General features: G+C 39.4%; 2 protein-coding genes across 4 annotated transcripts; both read right to left on the bottom strand.

Moving 5' to 3' along the window:
- Positions 1-4,133: 4,133 nt before the first annotated feature.
- Positions 4,134-6,867, bottom strand: LOC105051343 (adenine/guanine permease AZG2). Its single transcript, XM_029266537.2, has 2 exons — positions 4,855-6,867; positions 4,134-4,559 (listed from the first exon to the last, which is right to left on the bottom strand). Exon 1 carries the CDS (start codon positions 6,484-6,486, stop codon positions 4,858-4,860), a length of 1,629 nt encoding a protein of 542 aa, XP_029122370.2. The 5' UTR covers positions 6,487-6,867; the 3' UTR covers positions 4,134-4,559; positions 4,855-4,857.
- Positions 6,868-16,294: 9,427 nt separating this feature from the next.
- LOC105051344 (protein WVD2-like 7) lies at positions 16,295-20,003 on the bottom strand. 3 transcript variants are annotated; one of them, XM_073243480.1, is made up of 10 exons: positions 19,747-20,003; positions 18,876-19,479; positions 18,383-18,787; positions 18,236-18,294; positions 17,913-17,987; positions 17,708-17,807; positions 17,475-17,546; positions 17,206-17,316; positions 16,998-17,108; positions 16,295-16,765 (listed from the first exon to the last, which is right to left on the bottom strand). In XM_073243480.1, exons 1-10 carry the CDS (start codon positions 19,779-19,781, stop codon positions 16,601-16,603), a joined length of 1,737 nt encoding a protein of 578 aa, XP_073099581.1. In that variant the 5' UTR covers positions 19,782-20,003; the 3' UTR covers positions 16,295-16,600. The 3 variants fall into 3 exon arrangements, with proteins under 3 accessions (XP_073099581.1, XP_010930019.2, XP_019708305.2); XM_010931717.4 differs by having other exon boundaries at positions 16,296-16,765; positions 18,876-19,460; positions 19,747-20,002; XM_019852746.3 differs by lacking the exon at positions 17,913-17,987 and having other exon boundaries at positions 16,296-16,765; positions 18,876-19,460; positions 19,747-20,001.
- Between the last annotated feature and the right edge of the window lie 266 nt (positions 20,004-20,269).

Genomic DNA, 20,269 nt, shown 5'->3' with positions numbered 1-20,269 from the left:
AAGTCCATATCGAAAACCTACATCAGGTATCTGTGCGAGCCCGACGACTTGATTTTCAAAATCCATCGAAGTTCATGACTTAAAAAATTTCAAGACAAGAAGATGACAAGCTAGAATGATGCAAAAGCAATGAGACTTCGGACTTCAAAGAATAATAAGATCATTTCACTACTTCATTAAAAAGTTCAGTTATAAAAAAAATATCAAAGATAGATACAAAAGACGAAGTTAAAAGCAGAGATACAAAAGTTTAAGACTCATCGAACCACATCTCAACATCGATGTCGGTCACTGGATTAGTAGCTTGGGCTTCCACTGCAGTCGACTCGATGATAGGACCCTTGATGGAGGTCGGCTCAAGGGCATCAGGCTCGATAGTGGTGGGAGGCTCAATCGCGATCTCGTACGGCTCATGGGCATCAGGCTTGATCGACTCCTCTCCTTCCTATTACCCCTCTTCCTCAATCGTAGTGTAAGGATCGAGTCAGCCAACATTAACTTCAGGAAAGAAGTGCGCCGCCTGAGTCTTACAATCATTGAAGGCATAGCCATAAGTGATTGAAGAACTATTGATAACTTTCGTTGCAAACTTCACTAAGACCTTGTACTTTTTAATGGCCTTTAGCTTGGCTTCAGTAACTTCTCGTCTTATTGGCCTTTATTGACTTGATCCTCTCCTCTGCCTTCCTTACCTCCAACTGAAGCTCCGCCTCAAGCCCAGCGACCCTCTTCTATCATGCATCCGCAAGCTTGCACTTCGTGGCAAGGAAGCCCTCGAGTTGAATGATCCATTTGTTGGTTGTCAAAGGTTGGATCGGGCTCGAGAAGCATCATCTTCCAAGGCCTTCCTCCGGGCCTCAGTTGTTTGAACATCTCTTTCCAACTTTTCCTTCACTTGGCCCAGTTGGATGATGGCTTCGTCGAGTTGGGCAATAGCCGTCATCCAACTGGGCCATATCGTGCATCAGCTGTGAGAGGAAACCAAAGTCAAAGCATTCCAAGAGGAGAAGAAGAAATGACTAAGTCAAGACTTACCATCAGCATGTCCTCACATGAGGAGGATAGAGTTTTGTCCAGTGGTCGAGCCTTCATCATCTCGGCCTAGGCAGCTCACAGCAATGTTACCTTCATGACTTCTTAAGCGAGCTGCTAATTATGGAGGGCTGAGTCGTTCCTCCGAAATTTTCTCACCATGATGATGAACTCTCCCTCAGATGCCGACAAGGAAGGCCCCACCCCTGCTGGGCCATGGAAGTCGGGGCTATCAAAAAAATTGGAAATGACCGCGATTGGGCCGACGACGATGACCAAGGAGAAGGTGGAGCAGATTCCTCCCAAATGGATTTCGCAGTGACTAGAAGAGCTACCCTCAAGGACACTACGACAATGACCCCCCTGTGTGTCACCCATGCTGTAAGTCCCAGCTGACCTAGAGATGGTAGGTGGGGTCAAAGCTAAAGAAGTTGTCAGTCTTGTCTTCTTTGGAGCACCTCTCTCCGAAGTGGAGCTCGATCTCTTCTTCTTGAAGGACAATCTGATCTCCACGGGTGTAGGCCTCGTCACTGCAAAATTGAAGACAACAAGATAATATCAAAGAAGAGTAACCAATAAAATAAAAATAATGGATTCGAACATATCTCAAGGAAGAGCTGGCCGACTAAGACCGACATCATAGAGTAGCTGCTTATATATGAGATCGCTCAACTTTGGTACTTTCATGTCGAGCAACTTGTACAAATCCTCCTCATCTCCAGATAGGATTGATTTCTCCTTATTTGGAGAAAGTCTAGGATCTCCCCAAATCTAGTCGAAGCCCTAGAAAAGATCAAAAGAAATAAAGAAACATCTACCATTCCAGTCATGAACAGAGGAAGGAAGGCTCTCGATGAGCTTGCACCCCTGACAAGGACTAAAATGCCCCCTTTTATCATAAGGGTGCTTTTTAAGGGTGAACAGCATCGATCCTGAAAAGAAAAATCTTTGGATGGGTACCGATCTAGTTATAGATGATGATAAAGATAGAGATTGCATGAATGGAGTTTGGGATGACCTGGGTCAGAAGAATTTTATAATAATCAAAAAGGTTGAAAGCAAAGAAATGGATGGATAGTCGAAGACCTACTCAGAGTCTTCTCGTAAAGAGTGACTCGACCCTTCGGAGCCAATGAGATGCGACCTTCCTGATCTCGAACTTCAAGCTGAAAATCAAAAGGAATGGAATACTGGGATCAAAACCCTTGGAGATCAACCTTAATAATGGATGACTCCTCTCTCGGGGCCTAGAAAAGTTTTAGCGCCCAGATGAAGAAGCACTTGCGGTAGTGGTCCGAGGACCTGCCTTGGATCTAAATCAGAGAGGAGGTGACTGAGAGCCTCGACCACCTCAACTTTCACTCAATTCTTTCTACTGAAAGATATCACAAGAAGGAGATCAAAAATGAGAAGAAAGAAAGATGAACTGACACAAAGAAAAGAAAACCAATCAGAAGGGGAGACTCTAGACGGAATAATCATTCTGGAGAACCAGAATACTTGCTGGAGTCAGAGAAGGAGGCAGAGCACACGGGAGCAGGATTGGAGCATAGAATGTAACATGCAACTGAAAAAATGGTGTCAGTAGGAGGCAGGCCTATTTAAATCGTCTCCCAACGGCTTTATTCAAAGTGTCATCCCGCTAGATCTCTGCCTTGTATTTTTGATTGAAGCCATTCGAGCTTGAGACTCTTTGACGCATCATCATTCTGATTCAACAACGCCAACAGATCTGCATGAAATAACATTGGATCAATCAACATTCGATAAGTGGCCCTATATGGTTGGCAGATGATTATCCATGTGAAATAATGTTGAATCTGCCAAAAAGCACCTTTCAAGGCCGACATGATTATCAGCCTCAAGCTGTCTGTCTCTCATAAATATTTCGGGAGTCACGAAGCATCGAATCTTTTTAAAATAATTAAGATACAATTCACAAAGCAACTTGCCGAATCAAATCATATTTCATGAAGTAATGCGACGATTCACCAAGAGACCAAACAACTCGAACAAGCTCTGAGAACTTCTCCTGAGGACTACTTCCTTCGTTAGAAAAAACTACTTCAGATGCAAAAGTGAGGGCAAGTGTTACGAAGTCATGCCATCTTGGCTGATGTCATCGGAACTCATCCTCAAAAATTTTAGACTGATGAAGACACCAGTGTGGACCTTGATAGCGAGCATCATTAAATCTACCTCAGAATGTCGGGACCAAACGATCTCGAGCCGTAGCTTGGGGTATCATCGACCTTTGGGTTGATATCTTATCAACAACAGGAGTGAAATCCTACAACCAAAGCTGACTCAGACTCTTGCCGATCTCCAGGTCAGGATTTCAGCAACCAGAAAAAACAACATCCCACAATTCGTCCCGAGGAAGATATGATCGAAGCGACACCTTGGTCATGAGCTAACCTCATTATATCGATCGGTTGGGCATGTGGGTAATTAATTAGAATTTCCTTACAAACTCGCAGAACGTGGCTATGTCAAATGCCCATGACTAACAATCTAGTTAGTGAGTGGATACTCCGTTCTGACAACTTATGGATTTAGGCATAACAAATTTCGGCACCTCCTCTATATAAAGATAATCGGGGGACCACTAAAAGATAACGGATACAATACCATACTAAGCTAGCTTTTTCTTTTATTGTACTCAAAGCTTCTACTGACTCAGACATTGGAGGGTCCCTATCGGAGCATCCTCCTTCGATGCGAGTGGATTTTTTTTATAGGTCTATTATGATGCTCCGATGTCCCAGCCAATATCTCTCCTCTGCTACATCAGATCGCCCCAGAGCCTTGACGCAACACACATATATCATTTTCAGATTCCATGAGTGGGGAGAGCCTCATTTCGTTTTGGTTCTTCGGTTTTTAGCTCCAGATCGATTTGATAAGATAAATGGTATAGAGAAAAAAAAAGGATTGTTGCATAAGATTTTTTTTGATGTCCCTACTAGAGGATTTTTTTTTCGCTTTTAGTCACTCACACAAGTCTAAATTTATAAACCAAATGCGTTACAACTCTACTTTGTTTGGCACGTCACTACTACAGCTCTTTTTTTTTTTTTTCTTTCCTGGGACAAAAGGTGACTCCATTGTTGATTAATTAATTGATCCATGCAGAGCTCAGAGAGAGAAAGAGATCGTCCAGCTCTCCGTTGGAGAAAAACAGACACAAATCAAGCTAAAGACACCTAGATACTTCCTGAACCAAGCCTTGGCTACATGTGCAGGATGAACTAAACTTTGATCAGCCGATCGAACTGAAAGGAGAACCGCTATGTCAGGTCCAAGTCCAAAATTAAGTCTTGCACCGTGTGTGCTGGGACAAGAAGCCTCGATGCAGGCCATTTACTTCAGCGAAGACATCAACAAGGACATTCTTGATGGCTCTCGACAGTAAGCCGGCTAGTCAATGCCCTGAAACCTGTCCCAAAACAACACTGCGAACACTGTTGGAGACCTTTTGGCTCCACGCACTGCCATCCGTATCAGCTGCTCAGTGATAAGGTCGCCTACATGCACTTAATGAGACCAAGTACTTAAAAAGAGTACATATGGTCTATAAAACTCTTAGCAAACACAGCATATGATACAAAACATAAACAAACTAATAAAAAGCACCTGAGAAAAAGAAAAAGAAAAAGAAGAACATGAGTGATGATAGAATGACAAACATTACACAGACAATAGCCCTCTCAACATTCTTTCCAAAGGAGAATAGCATTGTGAGGGATCTATGTCATTATGTTTGTCGCCATAGCATTGCACAACAGGAGGAGACTAAACTAGGGTAACAGAGGAGATCACCTATCAAACAGCTGTGGATGGAACCTCTGCACTAGCTGCAGAGACCTGATTTTGAGCCTCATTCATCATCTTCCTCATCTTCATCACCCACTTCCATCCCTCCACCACATAATCATACAAATGGAGGATTAAATACACTGCCAACCCTGCAATAATCCCGTTAGCTATGGAGTAGGTGAGTGGAATCAACATCATAGTCAGGAATGCCGGCACGGCCTCCTTCATCTTCGACCACTCGATATCCATCACCATCTTCGACATCAAGACTCCGACCAGCACCAGCGACGGTCCAACAGCCCAAGGTGGAACATTGGTAAACAATGGTGTGAAGAAGAGCGAGAGAAAGAAGAAAACACCGACGGTGATCGCCGTGATCCCCGTCCGGCCTCCTTCCCTCAGTCCGGCGGTCGACTCGAGGAACGTCGTCACTGTCGTGGTCCCGAGCGCCGACCCAACGATCGTCGAGCTCGCATCCACGATGAACGCACGGTATTCCCCCTCGAAACGCCCGTTGTCGTCCACGAACCCACCGTACTGCGCCATCGAGTACATCGATCCGGTGGTGTCGAGGACGTCGACGTAAAGGAGTGTAATCACTGCGATCCAGACCTCGCTCCTGTTGAATCCACTGAAGCTTATCTTTCCAGCGGTGCTTTTTATCAAATGGAAGTCGACCACCTTCTTGAAGTACTCATAGTTAGCGTTCCCTATGGGGCTGTCAGGGAAAATTGTTACACTGGTGCCTCTAATCCAAGACACCAAGGTCACAAACACTATCCCATAGATCATGCTGCCCTTGACGTCGTTCGCGAGGCAGATGGCGGCGATGACGAACCCGAGGGCGCCGAGCCAGAACGTGGGGCTCTGCAAGGTCCCACCGAGGCACTCGCCGGTCGTCGGATCGGTCCTGGCGCACGCTGTTATCTTGACCAATGTCGACGAGCTCGGTCCGATGAGGCCGACGCCCTGGCTGCCTTGGAGGCCGGTGAAGGCGAGGAAGAAGCCAATGCCGGCGGCGGAAGCGAGGCGGATGTTGCGGGGGATGATGCGGGCCAATTTGGATCGAAGGCCGAGGACGGAGAGGGCGAGGAAGATGCCGCCTTCGAGCATGATGGCGGCGAGGGCGGTGCCGTAGGGGACGGGGCCGGAGCCGTGGAAGCCGACCATGTTGTAGGCGAAGTAGGCGTTGGAGCCCATGCCGGGGGCCAACGCGAAGGGGAGGTTGGCGAAGGAGCCCATGGAAAGGGAGCCGATGATGGCGATAGCGACGGTGGCGACGACGAGGTCGCTGCGGGTGCGCGAGAGGCATTGCAGGTAGCCGGGATTGGATTGGAACTTGCACTCGGGGCCGGGGAGGGTGCGGTTGGCCGCGGGGAGGTGGGGGTGGTGGGGGGTGCAGTCGTGGACGGTGCATGGGCCACCGGAGTCGGTGAGGATGGCGGCGTTGACGGAGATGATGTAGGCCATGGTGAGGAAGGTGGAGAGTCCGGCGCGGAGCTCCTTGGTGAAGGAGGTCTTTCGGGCGTCGAGCTTGAAATACCGGCCGGTGGGGCTCTCGGCGACTGCCCTGTTAAGCGCCGACTCCGCTCGCCGGCACGAGGCCGATACGGTGGTGCATGGGCTCCCTCCCATCCTTCTCCTCTCTCTTTTTTCCTCCTCTTGCACTCTATTTCACGCTCTCTTCACTGTGATTATCTCAGAAGAAAGAGGCAAGTTTTGATGAACCTGACGCTGGGAATTGCAGTAGAGTGTTGTTGACGAGGGGATAAAGTTATATAGAGCGGATGAAGGTGGACGAAAGATAGGAGAAATTATTGATTGGAGGTGGTTCACAGGGATTATCTCAGAGGAAAGAGGCAAGTTTTGATGAACCTGACGCTGGGAATTGCAATAGAGTGTTTTTGACGAGGGGATAAAGTTATATAGAGCGGATGAAGGTGGACGAAAGATAGGAGAAATTGTTGATTGGAGGTGGTTCACAGGGATGATTTATTAGTTAGAACGCATTGAATATATCGTAGCGCGTGTTGTTAAGAAGGGAAGAGCGTGCTGTAAAGGACGGAAAAGATGCTACTTATCCTGGTCCAACTTAGAAAGATGCACCCAGCCACCTAACCAACGGTCGGGGGCGTATCTTTCGCGGCAACTAAGGATTCGCCTTCCTTCCGAGAATCCACAGTTGTATCATCCACTGATTTTGTAAGACGAGGTATATTCAAAATCGATACGTTTTCGCTTGCTTTTGTAGATTTGAATGTATTCAAATGTTTTACATTGTTTTCAGAGTTTTTTTTAAAGATATTTTTCTTGTTTGTATGTCTTTGCTCTGATAGCTATTAATATATCTGTAAAATTTTGTGATCATTTACTACACGGTTTGAGAGAAATATCGAACACTTGGTTTTATGTTTCTTTTTTTTATGCAATTTAATATTTTTTGTATAATTCATATTTGTACAGTACATGAAATAAGCTTTCTAATGGCATATAGCATGTGTAATTTAGAATAGAATGGAGCGAGAAAATAAAAGTCGAGAAGAAAAATGAAGGCCAGTCTCGCACAAGGCACGTGTGGGTACGCATTAGTTGGTTTCTAATGGTTTTTTCGCCGTAGTGATAAGTGGGAGCTCTTTATCAAGTGTAAAGTATGCTCATGTGATTTCGTTTTTTCGATTTAACACTTATATAAATTTCTACTATTTTTTAAATTTTTGTTATCATGTTAATAATATGTTAAACTTAGAAATTTCAAAAAAAGTTTGACTCTTGTTTGTGATTTCTGCATGATATATAAGTACTTTTCACTTTAGCATGCTACATAGAGACGTGGCATAATTTTCTATAATTAAATTAATGTTAGCTATAAACATAAAACAGAAGTTGAAAATACATAAATTAGTATTTGTTATTATTTTTAAAAATATGAACATGAAAATATTTTTATGGCTATGAATGATGATATTATTGGTATATGACATGTCTAAAAATTTATTTTGTATATTGGATTAACTTGAGTTCATCCCAAGTTGTGCGTATAGTTTATACCATTAAAAAATGCATGCATAAAATGTGAAACATTATTGAAAGTTTATATGCATATATATGAATGAACTAGAATAATTCTGGGTATGATATTTATGATGTAATAGTTTACATAATTTTCACTATTTTGAATAAACATGATTTTATGTAAATAGTGTACTTAGAAATGTCTAGAATTATTATATTTAGTGGGAATATTGTTGATAGAGAAGTTATAATTTTTCCTCACACATAATTTTACATAAAATTAAATTAATCTTAACAATAGAAACTTGTGGTGTGAGCGGCCATGATATGGTTGATCCAAGGGGAGCTTAATAAAGGCAATGGGCAAAGTTGGAGAATGTGGTAGGAGCGATTAAGAGGGCGATAGGGCAAGACATGACAGCGTGGGAGCGGAAGATATAGTAGGAGGCCTAGATAATATTGCTGTAGTAGACAAGCTCATGTTGGAGGCTCTCATTGAGGGGATTGATCAGGAGGCTAGCCTAGTCAAGGACATCATGGTAGTGATGCCATTGGCTAGTGATGGAGCCCTGAGGAGATTTGCAGTGGGAGTCAAAGAGGAGGTGCTGAAGGTGGGCGAGGGTCGGATAGGACATGATCTCCTTCAACTACTTGCAAGAAGATGAGAAGAGAATGGCAGGTTGAGAGCATGAAGAAGGCTAGTCTCATCAACTTTAGAATAAGAATTTTAGGTTAAAAATAGTCAAATCAAATCAGATTGGCTGGTTTTACTTGATTGTCCAGTTTTTTCAGATTTGATCGAGTTTTGAACACTTTTAGCAGATCTTTTGGATCGGATCGGATAGAGATCACCATTTCCTTTTAGTATAGACCTAAATTATCCATATGGTTGACACATTTATTACCTTTTATTTATTTGTTCATCATATATATATATATATATATATATATATATATATATATATATAACAACATTCTGTAAAGGGATATTGAAATATTGCCAACTCAGCTTCTCAAATAAGTTTTATTGTGCCATCTGAAAAGAACATCTTTTCATATTAAATTATATTATTAATGTATAGTATTATTATATTTTTATAATTAAAACCTATTTATATAGGTAGTTGAGAATATAAAGTGATTTTAAGAATTTGAATTAATATTATTTTATTATTTATATATTCTTTTAATCTAATTAGATTTAAAAAAAATTATTTTCATATATCTGATCCCGCACAACGTGCATGTCTTCAATTAATTTATTTCTGTATGCAGGGATTTATCATGCCCTATAGTAGGAATAATTCTTCTTCGTTTCTCCCCCGCAATTATGACGACGTAAAGAGCCTAATGCAGTTCTGGTACATCTATCGCCTTTGCAAGCTGGCAAAATAAACATCTTTAAGTGTCAGGCACCATTGAAAATAATATCCAACAAGATCATAACCATTTAATATGAAATCTAAGTTAGAGTGGGGTAACCAAAACTAGCTCCAATTGCTTATCTCGGCGAACAAAACTAAGACAAATTTAGCACGATCTATTGAATAAACAGATCAAATATAAATCCAAATATGAAATGGCTGCTCTTTGTATATTGGTTTATGCAAAGTTAGACCCTTCGGACACCAACCCTTTCCCATCTCTCCAATTGCCTTTTCTTTCGTCCCCTTTTCTTTTTTCTTTTTAAATGCCATGCTGGTTTCTTTTGATGCTCTAACCAAAGTAAGATGAGCATCTCTTTCGATGGTGGAAATGATGTTCTAACCGATTGCCAAGTTGCACCTCCACTGCATGCATCAGTTTCGAGCTACATCATGGTAGAAATGATGGAAATCTTTGCAGAGAAAGCACATAGGAAGGTAAAAATTGTCATTAAACGAGAGCCAGAAAGAGCATCCCTTGAAACTCGTAGGATTCCTTCTTTATCCTATTTAATATTTTCTTCAGTACCTCTATGTCTCTCTACTTGCAGCATATTTTATTAGTGAAGTACTATAAAAGTTTTACCTTCTTGCATGCGTTTAGAAGGGGGGATTATTGTAATGTTGTGAGGGACTGAAAAGCATATTCTTTTGAGAAAAAAAATAGCAAGAGTACCGAGGCACCTAAAGAAAGGAAAGCTTAGAAATGCGTCCAAAGCCTCACTTTGAAGTAATAACATAATGATACTTCAAACTACAAGTGGGAGGGGATTAAGCTATCATATGGCTCCTATCATTCTATATTAAATATCTGTCATATTCAAATAAAAGTGAATGCTAGTTTTCTTCCTCATCCTCCAAAGATTATTAAGCTTTCTCTTCTTTTAATGACCTTTCTTTTAGGAGGTTTAATTTTGTAGGTTTTGTTAAGACAATCATTCTACCCATTGGTTTGTGAGATGACCGGTTGACACCGATGTGGCTGCATGTGGACGGCATGTCTCAGTGGTACGTAGTTTTGGATTTCTTTTTTAAGAAAAGAATCTTAAAGAGATTTACTAATAGTCCCCGCTTCATGACACCCAGCCTCACACCCCCAAACTAGCATGCTGGTCCACCCTGGATCAAGAAGATCAGGGTCCAGAAATTGCAAACAATGGGTGCACCAGGCACTGCTTATGTAAAATATCAAGCATCTTAATTGGGTATGTAATGGAGAGTTGTGGGAAATTAAGAGTCCAAAAACCATGCTACTAAGCTTTCAACTGATGAACAAAAAGAATGGAACAAGGTTTAGGGGTCCATCTAGCACTCACCAGTCTCATTCCATCAAAGAATCTGCTTTGCAAAATGTAAACCTTTTTTTTTTTGGTACATAAATGTAAACCCTTTAAGGAAGACCATTTCGACAACCTTGTGCTTTTGAATATTATGGAGAACGAGGTGCAAGCCCGCTGGAATGCTGTTAGGTGCTTGCATCCTTGGTGTTTCTTGGGGAAATGTTTGACACCTGGGTCACTCTGGGACAGGAGTAGGACAAGTAGGTCCAGGTTACATTGACCAGTCAAGTGTTTTGTTTGACCAGACCGGACCGGAGTGGACCACTGCGGTTTTTGTAAGATCCATATCCGTATCTGAGACCCGAATTTGGAACAAGCCATTTCAGTTCCCGTAGGTTTGGGGTCCTTTGCCTTGCTTAGCTTTTTGGGGAGAGATCTAAGGGATAATGAGACAGGCTTTTGTAAGCCAGTTCATGTGAAATTCAGGTGACCCATTTATTTGTGCTATCAAGTGAGTTCTTGGTAGGCTGAACCATTTACATGAGCCTCATGTTCGTACCTTTTGGAGAATTAGATCCAGATATGGGGCTCAATTTGGGTCAATTGGACTTGGTTGAACTTTTAGGGCAGTTCTGATACCAACAATTTCATCGACATACCTGTTACGCTAAAAGTGGGTCAGTCTCCGCTCTCGTGTACGTGAGGTATTATCCGTTTTGATCTCTGATACTATAGCACGGGGTCTCATAATTTTATCCTTTAAAAAATACTTCATGTAAAAGAGAATGTCTCATCCCATATATGTCAGAGTCCCTCTTAACTCACCACCAATGTGGGATTAATATTGCCCTCCCATCTACACCACAATAATACCATTATTGTTTATAGGATTTGAGAACTAGATTTACTTATCTCCAAAATCCTTAAACTTGGGCCCATGGCCTAGTCCCAGCTTAGACCAGGGCTTGCCTATGAGGTGGTGTCCCTCTCGCTTGATAGAGACACGCTCTTATTGGAATAGAGGTGCACCCTTGTTTCTTCCTATCATAAATCTTCTCACAACTATTACCCCCCCCAACGGCAACCAACCTTTGATGATATCAGAGAGCCTTTGTTTGTGGGTGAAGCATTATCGAGAATATCTCTTATTAGCATGGGAGCTGACATGAAATTAACAGGAATGCTAAGGTAACAATGTCATACTAAAACTAGACATGGCAAAAAGCTTATGATAGGTTTGAATGGCGATTTCTCTCTAATGTAGCTTAACAAATTTGGCTTCTTAAAGCCAGTCGTGAGATACCGTCGAACTAATGAATAGCATCGATCCTCTTGTACCAAATTCAATAGAGCTATTTTTAGAACGGCATCTTTGCCGCTTTGCCTTTGAGCAATGTTTTTTTTTTTTTTTTTTCCACTTATCAAAACTCAGGCTTCATATTCAAATCAATGTCTTGTCATTTCATGAAAATAATAACCTTCACCAAGTTTAACATGTCTAATTAAAGTTGAAGTATTATTAAATCATCCAACTTAGCACTCTAGAATCCCTTGATGAGTCACTCAGTGGAGCATCCTAAAAAAACCACCATAGTTATGTTAGTTGACCTCTTTCTTTTATTCATCAAACTAGTTCCCTGCTGAAATGATACCAAAAAGGAGGTAGGATACACAATTAGGGTGATTACGTTAAGAAAATATATAGTCGAGAATTTTTAGCAAGTAAACAAAGATCTTGACTTGAGTTCCATGAACCAATACAGAAAACTAGTTTGGTTGATATATCTTAAGAAAATACGTTGACAGCAACTTCTAGCGAGTACATAGAGATCATATGGTTAAGTTTCATCACAATACTACAAATCTATCGTCTATTAGCATTCCTTTTATTGGAAATATAAGGGTGGCACCCGTTCTTAAAGAAATAGATGGCAGACTACATTCAAGTCAAGTTAGCAAATTACATCCCACGTCATATAAATATTGTGTTGTATAAAGCTGGGGGCTCTTCAGTTGTACACAAATCCACAGTTTATTTATAGGTTGGATTCTGCAGTTACATACAAGTCCAAATTTATAAAGCAATTTCTTTACAACTCCGCTTTGTTTGGTATGTCATAACTACATTTTTTTTTTTTTTTTTTGGGACAAAAGTAACTACATTGTTGACTAATTAATGCATGCAGAGCATCCAACTCCAAAATCAAGTCTTGCACCGTATGTCCTGGCACTTGAAGTCCTGGTGCAGAGACTATTAACTACTACAGCAAAGACATCAACAAGGACATTCTTAATTGCTCTTGACAATAAGCCCCCTAGTCAATGCCCTGAATCCTGTAGCACAACAGCGCTGCCATGGTTGCTGGGGACCATATGGATCCACACTTTGTCATCCGTATCAGCTGCTCAGTGACAGGGTTGCCTACATCCACTTAATGAGCCCAAGTACTTAAAACGAGTACATATACAATATATTTGAGAATGATGTAGTTTTTGGTTGAAAAATAGTTTTGAAGTGAAGACTGTATTTCGAGCTCAAAAACTGATTTAGAATGAAGTAATTTTTGCTGTAAAATCATGTGGCTGTCAAAATTTAAAAATATATTGAACGCTGTAAAAGTTATTTGCTGTATGTTTGATCGGTGAACTGAATAATTGCTTTTGAATGAGACAGAATGGTCAAAAAAGATAAATATTTTAAATAATTTTAAAATTATTTATATATAAAATTTATAAATATTATGATGCAAATAGATTTAATAAAACTCATATAACACAATATTTTTGTATATAACTAACGCAAAAAGACTACAATTATTTATTCAATACTAATTTATTATAGAATCTATTGTGAAGTCCATGCAAAATATCCAGAACTCATATATGACCAAAATAAGAAGAATCTCTAAAATGGAAAGAACTCAATGCAAAGCACAAACTGTATTGACTAGCTAGGGTTTTAGTTTGCAAGCAAACGACTATAGGAAATGACATGTTCATGCCTTAAATATCGCAGAGAAGCTTATGAGAATTCCATATTAAATAGAATAGTAAGATAATCTTATTGTTCTTACTGTAGACAAACAATTAATTCTCATCTATAAATTGATTTATACAAAAATTGAGTGTTAGAATGTCTGCTCAACCAATACCTAGAATATAGGAAAATATGTTAACCTTAGAATGCTTGGGTCAGTTTAGACCGTAAACAAGCATGTGTGTGTGTGTGTAATGCAAATGGTAGGCCATGAAGTTAAGATATTGTTGGAGAGTATTTTGTTGGAGAGTGTTGTTGCAAGACTCCGGTCCAAGTGTTACTTCTATTTTACTCAGCTTATTTTTGCATATTTATCTATTTCATGCATTGCTTTCATTGCACTTTCAAAAAGACTTACTTCAAGCACGTATTTGTTTTAAGTTTTAAAAAATTTTAGAAAACTCAATTCACCCTTCTTTTCAAGTTATTTCTTTGGACAACAGGTAGCAATCACTCATAATTTATACTATTCAAATTATGACTTCCAAAGATATTTCTATGATTGTATATTCGACCAAATATTATTTTGAAGCAAGAATAAAATTAAAAGTCGGTGCATGTTGAAATAATTGTAGGAAGTCAAGCAAATTAAATATATTCCTTCTAAATTAAGTTCTCACTTCTCAAGAAATCACCTAACTTCAAAAGCTTAAGCTGCTGTTGGAAAATGAATCAACAATATAAGTCTGATCTAACTTACTCTTGTTTGAAGACAAACCATAAGCATTTTTTTTAGAAGAATCACTCGTCTTCTAAAAGTGCCAAAAGAGAGAGGAAATGCTCATGAATTTTTTTCTTTTTTTGTCTCTTATAACCAATATAGTGGTTACAAATATGTAAAATTACACCCATCTATTATATACATGCAGGAGAAATTCTTTGTACACCATGGGTGGTGTAGAAAATTCGACGTAGAACACATCATCTTATTTAATTGATCCATGTGGCCATTGCTTTTTAACGTGTATTGAATGCCTATAATTTTATTTTTTCGTTTGAAATTTTGAATGACGAAAATGTCTCTATTTTTTGAAAAAAATTATGATATCTTATGTCAATATTATGACATCCTCCATGCAGCAAGTCATAATTTGACGCAGGATGTCATAATATGCCATAAAATATCATAATTTTTTTCAGAGTAGGGGTATTTTCGTCATTCAAGATTTTCAAAGAAAAAAATGAAACTGCATGCATTAAATGCATGTCGGAAAGTAGTTGGACAAAAATGTCCCTTCCATATTATGACATTCCAATCATATTATCACATTCTGCATACAGAAAGTTATAATTTGATACAGAATGTCATAATATACTACAGAATATCATAATTTCTTGGGTCATATTATGATATCTTGCATACAGAAAGTCATAATATACCACAGGATGTCATAATATGTCACAGGATGTAATAATTTTTTCAAAATATTAAAAAATTTTTGTCATTCAAAATTTCAAATAAAAAAGTAAAACTATAGGCATTAAATACGCATTGAAAAGTGGTGGCTACGTAGACCAATCAAGCAAGACGATGTACTCTACATTGGATTTTCTACACCGCCTACGGTGCACAAAGGATTTCCCATACATGCAGACCTATCCGCAGACAAAAGAAAAGGGTTGGCTGTGTACTACTCACACTTATTTGCTTCTAATTTTCAAATGGTATAAAATCTTTTCTGAAGATAAAAGAGAAGTGCTTTTTGGATCCAGCAATGACAAGGGACCTTTGTGTGTGTGTATTTTGAGTGATCTGCTAATGGGGAAGACCTGGTCAACAACTTTTCTCTGTTTTATTCTAATACTTTTCTCTAGCTGGCAATGCGCATAAAGTTAAGTTATTGTTTGCTGCAAGTTTTTGATAGGTTGATCCCACTCGCAAAGATATTTAATTTCAGTTGTTTATGTTTGGCTTGTTTACTTGGATTGCTTTGGAATATATTCTGGACTCGTTCTCTATTTTGCAAGATATTGAAATACCAATCTTAATTTAACCAAAGAGATGTATAGACTTGTGATGAAATTTACACAATATCAAAATAATAAAATTTGGTTCTTATTTCACATTCTGCTATCAAAGAAGGTTACTTTAGGCAATTTCTCTGAACTAATCATACAATTTCCTCATCGTGTTTATATTATAGTTGTGATTTTTTTTTTAAAAAAAAAATAACCAGGTAAATTGTTCAATGCTGACATTTTTCTTGTTGCTGCAACCACAAATGGAAGTGAGATGATTATTTATTTCAACATTCTTTTCACTTCAACATTCTTTTTTTTTTTTTTTAAAAAAGGCCTAACCAGGTAAATTGTTCAATGCTGACATTTTTCTTGTTGCTGCAACCACAAATGGAAGTGAGATGATTATTTATTTCAACATTCTTTTCACTTCTACTAGTTTAAAATGTGTCAGCACCTGGCACAACCATAACCTTCTGGTACTCACTTTGTTGTAGGACTAGTGACCATTTATAAAGACCCATTCATAGCTTTTTAGATGCATGGGAAATCCTTGAGGCTCTCCTTGGAAAAACCACACTAAAATAGCAGAAAAACTTTAAGCTTTATTTCACCCCTGTATTTTCTTCTTTGTATTCCCTCTCTAAATCTTCATTTATTCTACTGTTCTTTTTCAGAAACCAAATGTTCCCCTATAAGTTTTGGAAATTAATAATAGAAAAAGATAAATGCAAAAAGAACATGTTTTAGTATGTATTAAAATACATGGAATTACAGACTTCAATTTCATGAAGAAAACTTTTCACATTGTTCTAACAATGCAAAATGAAGCCTAGAGTACAACAAGCTAGAATTGAACAGTAAGAGACTACGTCAAGGACTAAATCACATGACTAATAAGTTGTATCAGGGATCATAATGAGCCTTTGAAATATACATTCTTTTCACAAAAGCCTACAGAACACAATGCTGAAACGCATGAAGTTTTAAACTCTAGCAAGACAGTGGCCTCTTAGTCATGTTGTTTGGTAGTGGAACTACAAATTGGTTGGTGTTTCACTATGGTCATTCTTCTCTGTTATACTGATTGATCTATTGCTCCTGAAGGAAGGTTTCGAAGGAGGCTCATTGCTAAGCTCGGAATCTGCTTTCGAATTGCTTGTCCTTCTATGTTTGGGCGATTGGTGTTGTGCCAATTGCATCTGCATAGCATACTTGACAATCATAAACTAGAATGCAGGTTTCAAGGAAGCAAAGACAACAAATAAATGTAAGCTCATATAACATCAAGAAATCAATAAAGAGCATCTTATCTTCCAGCAAATGTAAGGGCTAGCTAATTTTATCTTCTTGCAGTTATAAGAAATTTGTTATCGATAGAGATAGTTACAATAAGCTGCATAGCTTGGTAGAACAATAATAAAAGAATTATACCTTTTTAATGTCAAATCTTGTTGGTTTAATATTGTGGTAGAAATCTGGCAATGGTCTGGCTTTAAAGCAAAGGCTCTGGTGTAATTTTTTCAATTCATTTTCATCATTTTCCTGCATAGATAAGGTAAACACATAAGTGACTGCATGAGATGGAAGAAAAATTGTGGTAATATGCATGACATGGTATTAAGTATAGGAAAAATAGTACCTTTCTCTTCTCTATTTTTGGTGGTTCAATATTGCGATAGAATTCTGGCAACGGCCTGGCCTTGAAGCACAGACTTTGTCGTAATTTTCTTGATTCACTTTCAGCTTTTTCCTACACATAAAAGGTCGTCATAGAATTTAGTGGGACTAAGGGGAGAGAAAGACAAGCTAAAAGAAGAGGCAGCACCATAACTGTTTTAGTTCAAACATAGTGAAGTTAATCATTTCGATATAATTTAAAAAAAAAAATCCACAATTAAAAGAAAAGACCTTGGATGTTTCTTGAAGTTGCAGTTTCTTTGCCCCCTTTTTGTCAAATTTGTCCTCCAAATTATGAAAAAGCTGACAAAATTGCAGACAGGGGAATCAAAACCTTATAAACTTGCTAGACTTTAGCCAGACAAAGATGAAGCATTTGGGTGTACAATTAAGCAATCCAGATGAACCATTATAGGCAGGCTTCTGCTATGTAGGACATTCAAAACTTCTCGATAAAGGCTTACCTCCTTCCGCTTTTCTGCTCTTTGCTGAGTTTTGAAGCTAAAAGAAGACGCAAGTGGGCTACATTGTCTGTGTCCTTTAATACTCGAAGATTTTGGATAACTGTAACATGGATAGCCATTCATTAGAATTCATTCTTTTTAATCATTCAGAGGTATTATCACCTAACAAGAAAATTAAACAATGTTTTGTTGAAACACCACTAACTCGAGAGAGAGTGTTTGCAACTTTAAATCTGCTATTTTCTTCTTAAAAGATGATTGTTCTGGTGGTGTTTTGGTCCTGAAATCATAGATCAAGCATATGAATCATGCAGAAAAATGATGTTACCAGTACTAAAATCAGTGTGGCATGCAGGGCCAAATCTTTCAATACATGAAAGAAAGAAAATTTTTGGTCAAATTACCAGAACATATTGATCTAGAATATTTACAGAAACTTTTCCTTCCAATTTCCAAAGATTAGAAAGCAAATGTGGACAGAGTAATGTTGTGCAAAAGCATGAAATCATTTCTTGACACACACAGTACCTTCCATGTTCCGATAGAGGAGTTAGAGAAACCAATTTTGTCACTCCATTTGAAGATGCCTGCAATGCATAACTAAAAGCCTGGCTTAGCATATAAATTAAACATCTTACATTGCATATAGAACTCTTCTAGTAGGCAGAAAAGCACCTTTGTTGGTGTTCTAAAATGATGTGAGCATTCATGAGATACTTTTGGTATAACACCAGCAGCTTTCGAGTTCGCAACCTTCTCAAGCATCGACAGACACCTACTTTCCGAAGTAGTAGTTGCTCCACCTTGATATTGGATTATATTGATGGACATATGCAATGATTTTGGAGTTGATTTCTTTGTCTCTGTCGAACCCATGCCACGTTTCCTAGCACTGCTTGGAGTGGTATTGTTTTCTTTAATTCGATGAATAGATGGCGTTGTTCTTGCCGGGGAAAATGGAAGCTTGGTTGCAGGGGAAGGAGGGAGCCTGGATGATCTACGAACTGATGATTTCGAAACTGGACCTCTTGATTTCATTTCAACTGAGTCCACACTGTCCTTATTAGTGACAAAACTTTCCTGGAAGAACCAAACTCGTCATGATAGATTTCAAAACCACAACTTTCAGAAAAAAAAACAATTTGCATGGCAAACAAAAGCAAATTACCTTTAGTGGTTGCTTCTCAGAAGGACTGCTTGTATCGGGCTCGATCACCGAAACTTTGTTCTGGTTTTCGACATCTTCAACAATATCTGAGGATTCAATTTGTGAACAGGACCCCTTCAGAATCTCATCTTCTAATATTTGACCAGCTTTTTCCACCTGTCCGGTTCCTGCCACATGGTTTTCTCCACCTGAGCTAGAGCTACCAGCATCGACAGCCGCCGTCGCAATTTCCTGTGCTTCGGAGGTAGTCATGATGTCCCTAACTTCTTTTGATCCGACTTCTGGATCGGAAGAGTCGATGTGGCTTTCATCGTTGCTGAATCCGTCATTGGCTTCTCTTTCATGGGCAGTAGTTGTGATGGCATTCTCATGCTCCAGAACAGAGACTGATTTGCGAGCAGCCATGTTCTTGTAATGAGCTTCAAAGTAAGCCTTCTTCTGAGCAACCGAGCCCGGTTTCGAGTACTTCTCGACCTCTTCCAAGTATCTATTGTGAGAGAAGGATGACCACTTTCCCCAGTCCAAGGACTCCGACAAGTATTTCCCGAAAGAGATCGATCCCCCTAGTGCTGAAGCTAAATTCACCTGCGGCACCAGAATTTTCCTACATTATAATCTGGTCTCAGAAACTCATTTTGAAGAACAGCACATATAAAAGGTTCCACAGGAAGAAGATTTTTCAAATTTTAAAGCATTCTTGCAACGGTCACAACTTCAGCAATGATTTAAAGGAGATGGGATACATGAGTGAGAACTCGTGAAAGAAGTGCAGCAAGAAACAGTGAGATCATGCATTGAAGTGTATCAAATCTCAAACCAATCCACAGAAGTATGAAGAGCCCGAAAGGACTTGTATTCTTTCTTTCTCTACCTGATCTCTGTCCTGATTGGAGGCTTCAGGAGCATGAGAATAGTCCTGCAAAAGACAAGAAGAGTCTCCCATTTCCTGGCAGAAGAAATGAGACAAGATGGCTTCACCTCCCCAAACTTCTCTCCTCTTCTCCGAAATGGCTCCAAGAGATAGATCCAGTAGGAGTGTAGAGATTAAAGAGAAGATTGGAGACTATATGAAAAGCTTCTTTTTGTGGCTTCCGTTACAGTACTTGGCTTCAGGTGGGTGTGACAGTGCCTCCTTTTCCTTTGAAATTTGAATATTTTTAGTATTTATTTAATGCGGGCTCCATGGTTTTAAACGTTCAAATCCCAACGTCTATTTTTCCGCCGGGGGGGGGGGGGGGGGGGGGGGGGGGAGGGGGAGAGCCTTTTTAATTCGGCGTTTGATATCCATACACTCTTTTTCAATAAATGCACTCCATCGTGCTGGTCCTTTTCTTTTCCACTCCTCCATCTATGTAAAGAAGGTGAAGCAAGGGGATGAAATTTATCAGCCAGAA

The sequence above is a fragment of the Elaeis guineensis genome, chromosome 9, assembly GCF_000442705.2.
Source record: "Elaeis guineensis isolate ETL-2024a chromosome 9, EG11, whole genome shotgun sequence".
NCBI lineage: Eukaryota > Viridiplantae > Streptophyta > Magnoliopsida > Arecales > Arecaceae > Elaeis > Elaeis guineensis.
This window is presented reverse-complemented; position numbering and strand designations above follow the sequence as displayed.

What these genes read in the sequence shown, in the direction of transcription:
- LOC105051343 (XM_029266537.2), bottom strand. Translation starts at nt 6,486, where the DNA reads ATGGGAGGGAGCCCATGCACCACCGTATCGGCCTCGTGCCGGCGAGCG.
- LOC105051344 (XM_010931717.4), bottom strand. Translation starts at nt 19,818, where the DNA reads ATGGGAGACTCTTCTTGTCTTTTGCAGGACTATTCTCATGCTCCTGAA. An exon ending in ATTTTAGAACACCAACAAAG is followed by an intron (nt 18,295 to 18,382) that starts GTGCTTTTCTGC and finishes TATGCATTGCAG; the next exon opens with GCATCTTCAAATGGAGTGAC. An exon ending in CCTCTATCGGAACATGGAAG is followed by an intron (nt 17,988 to 18,235) that starts GTACTGTGTGTG and finishes CTATGATTTCAG; the next exon opens with GACCAAAACACCACCAGAAC.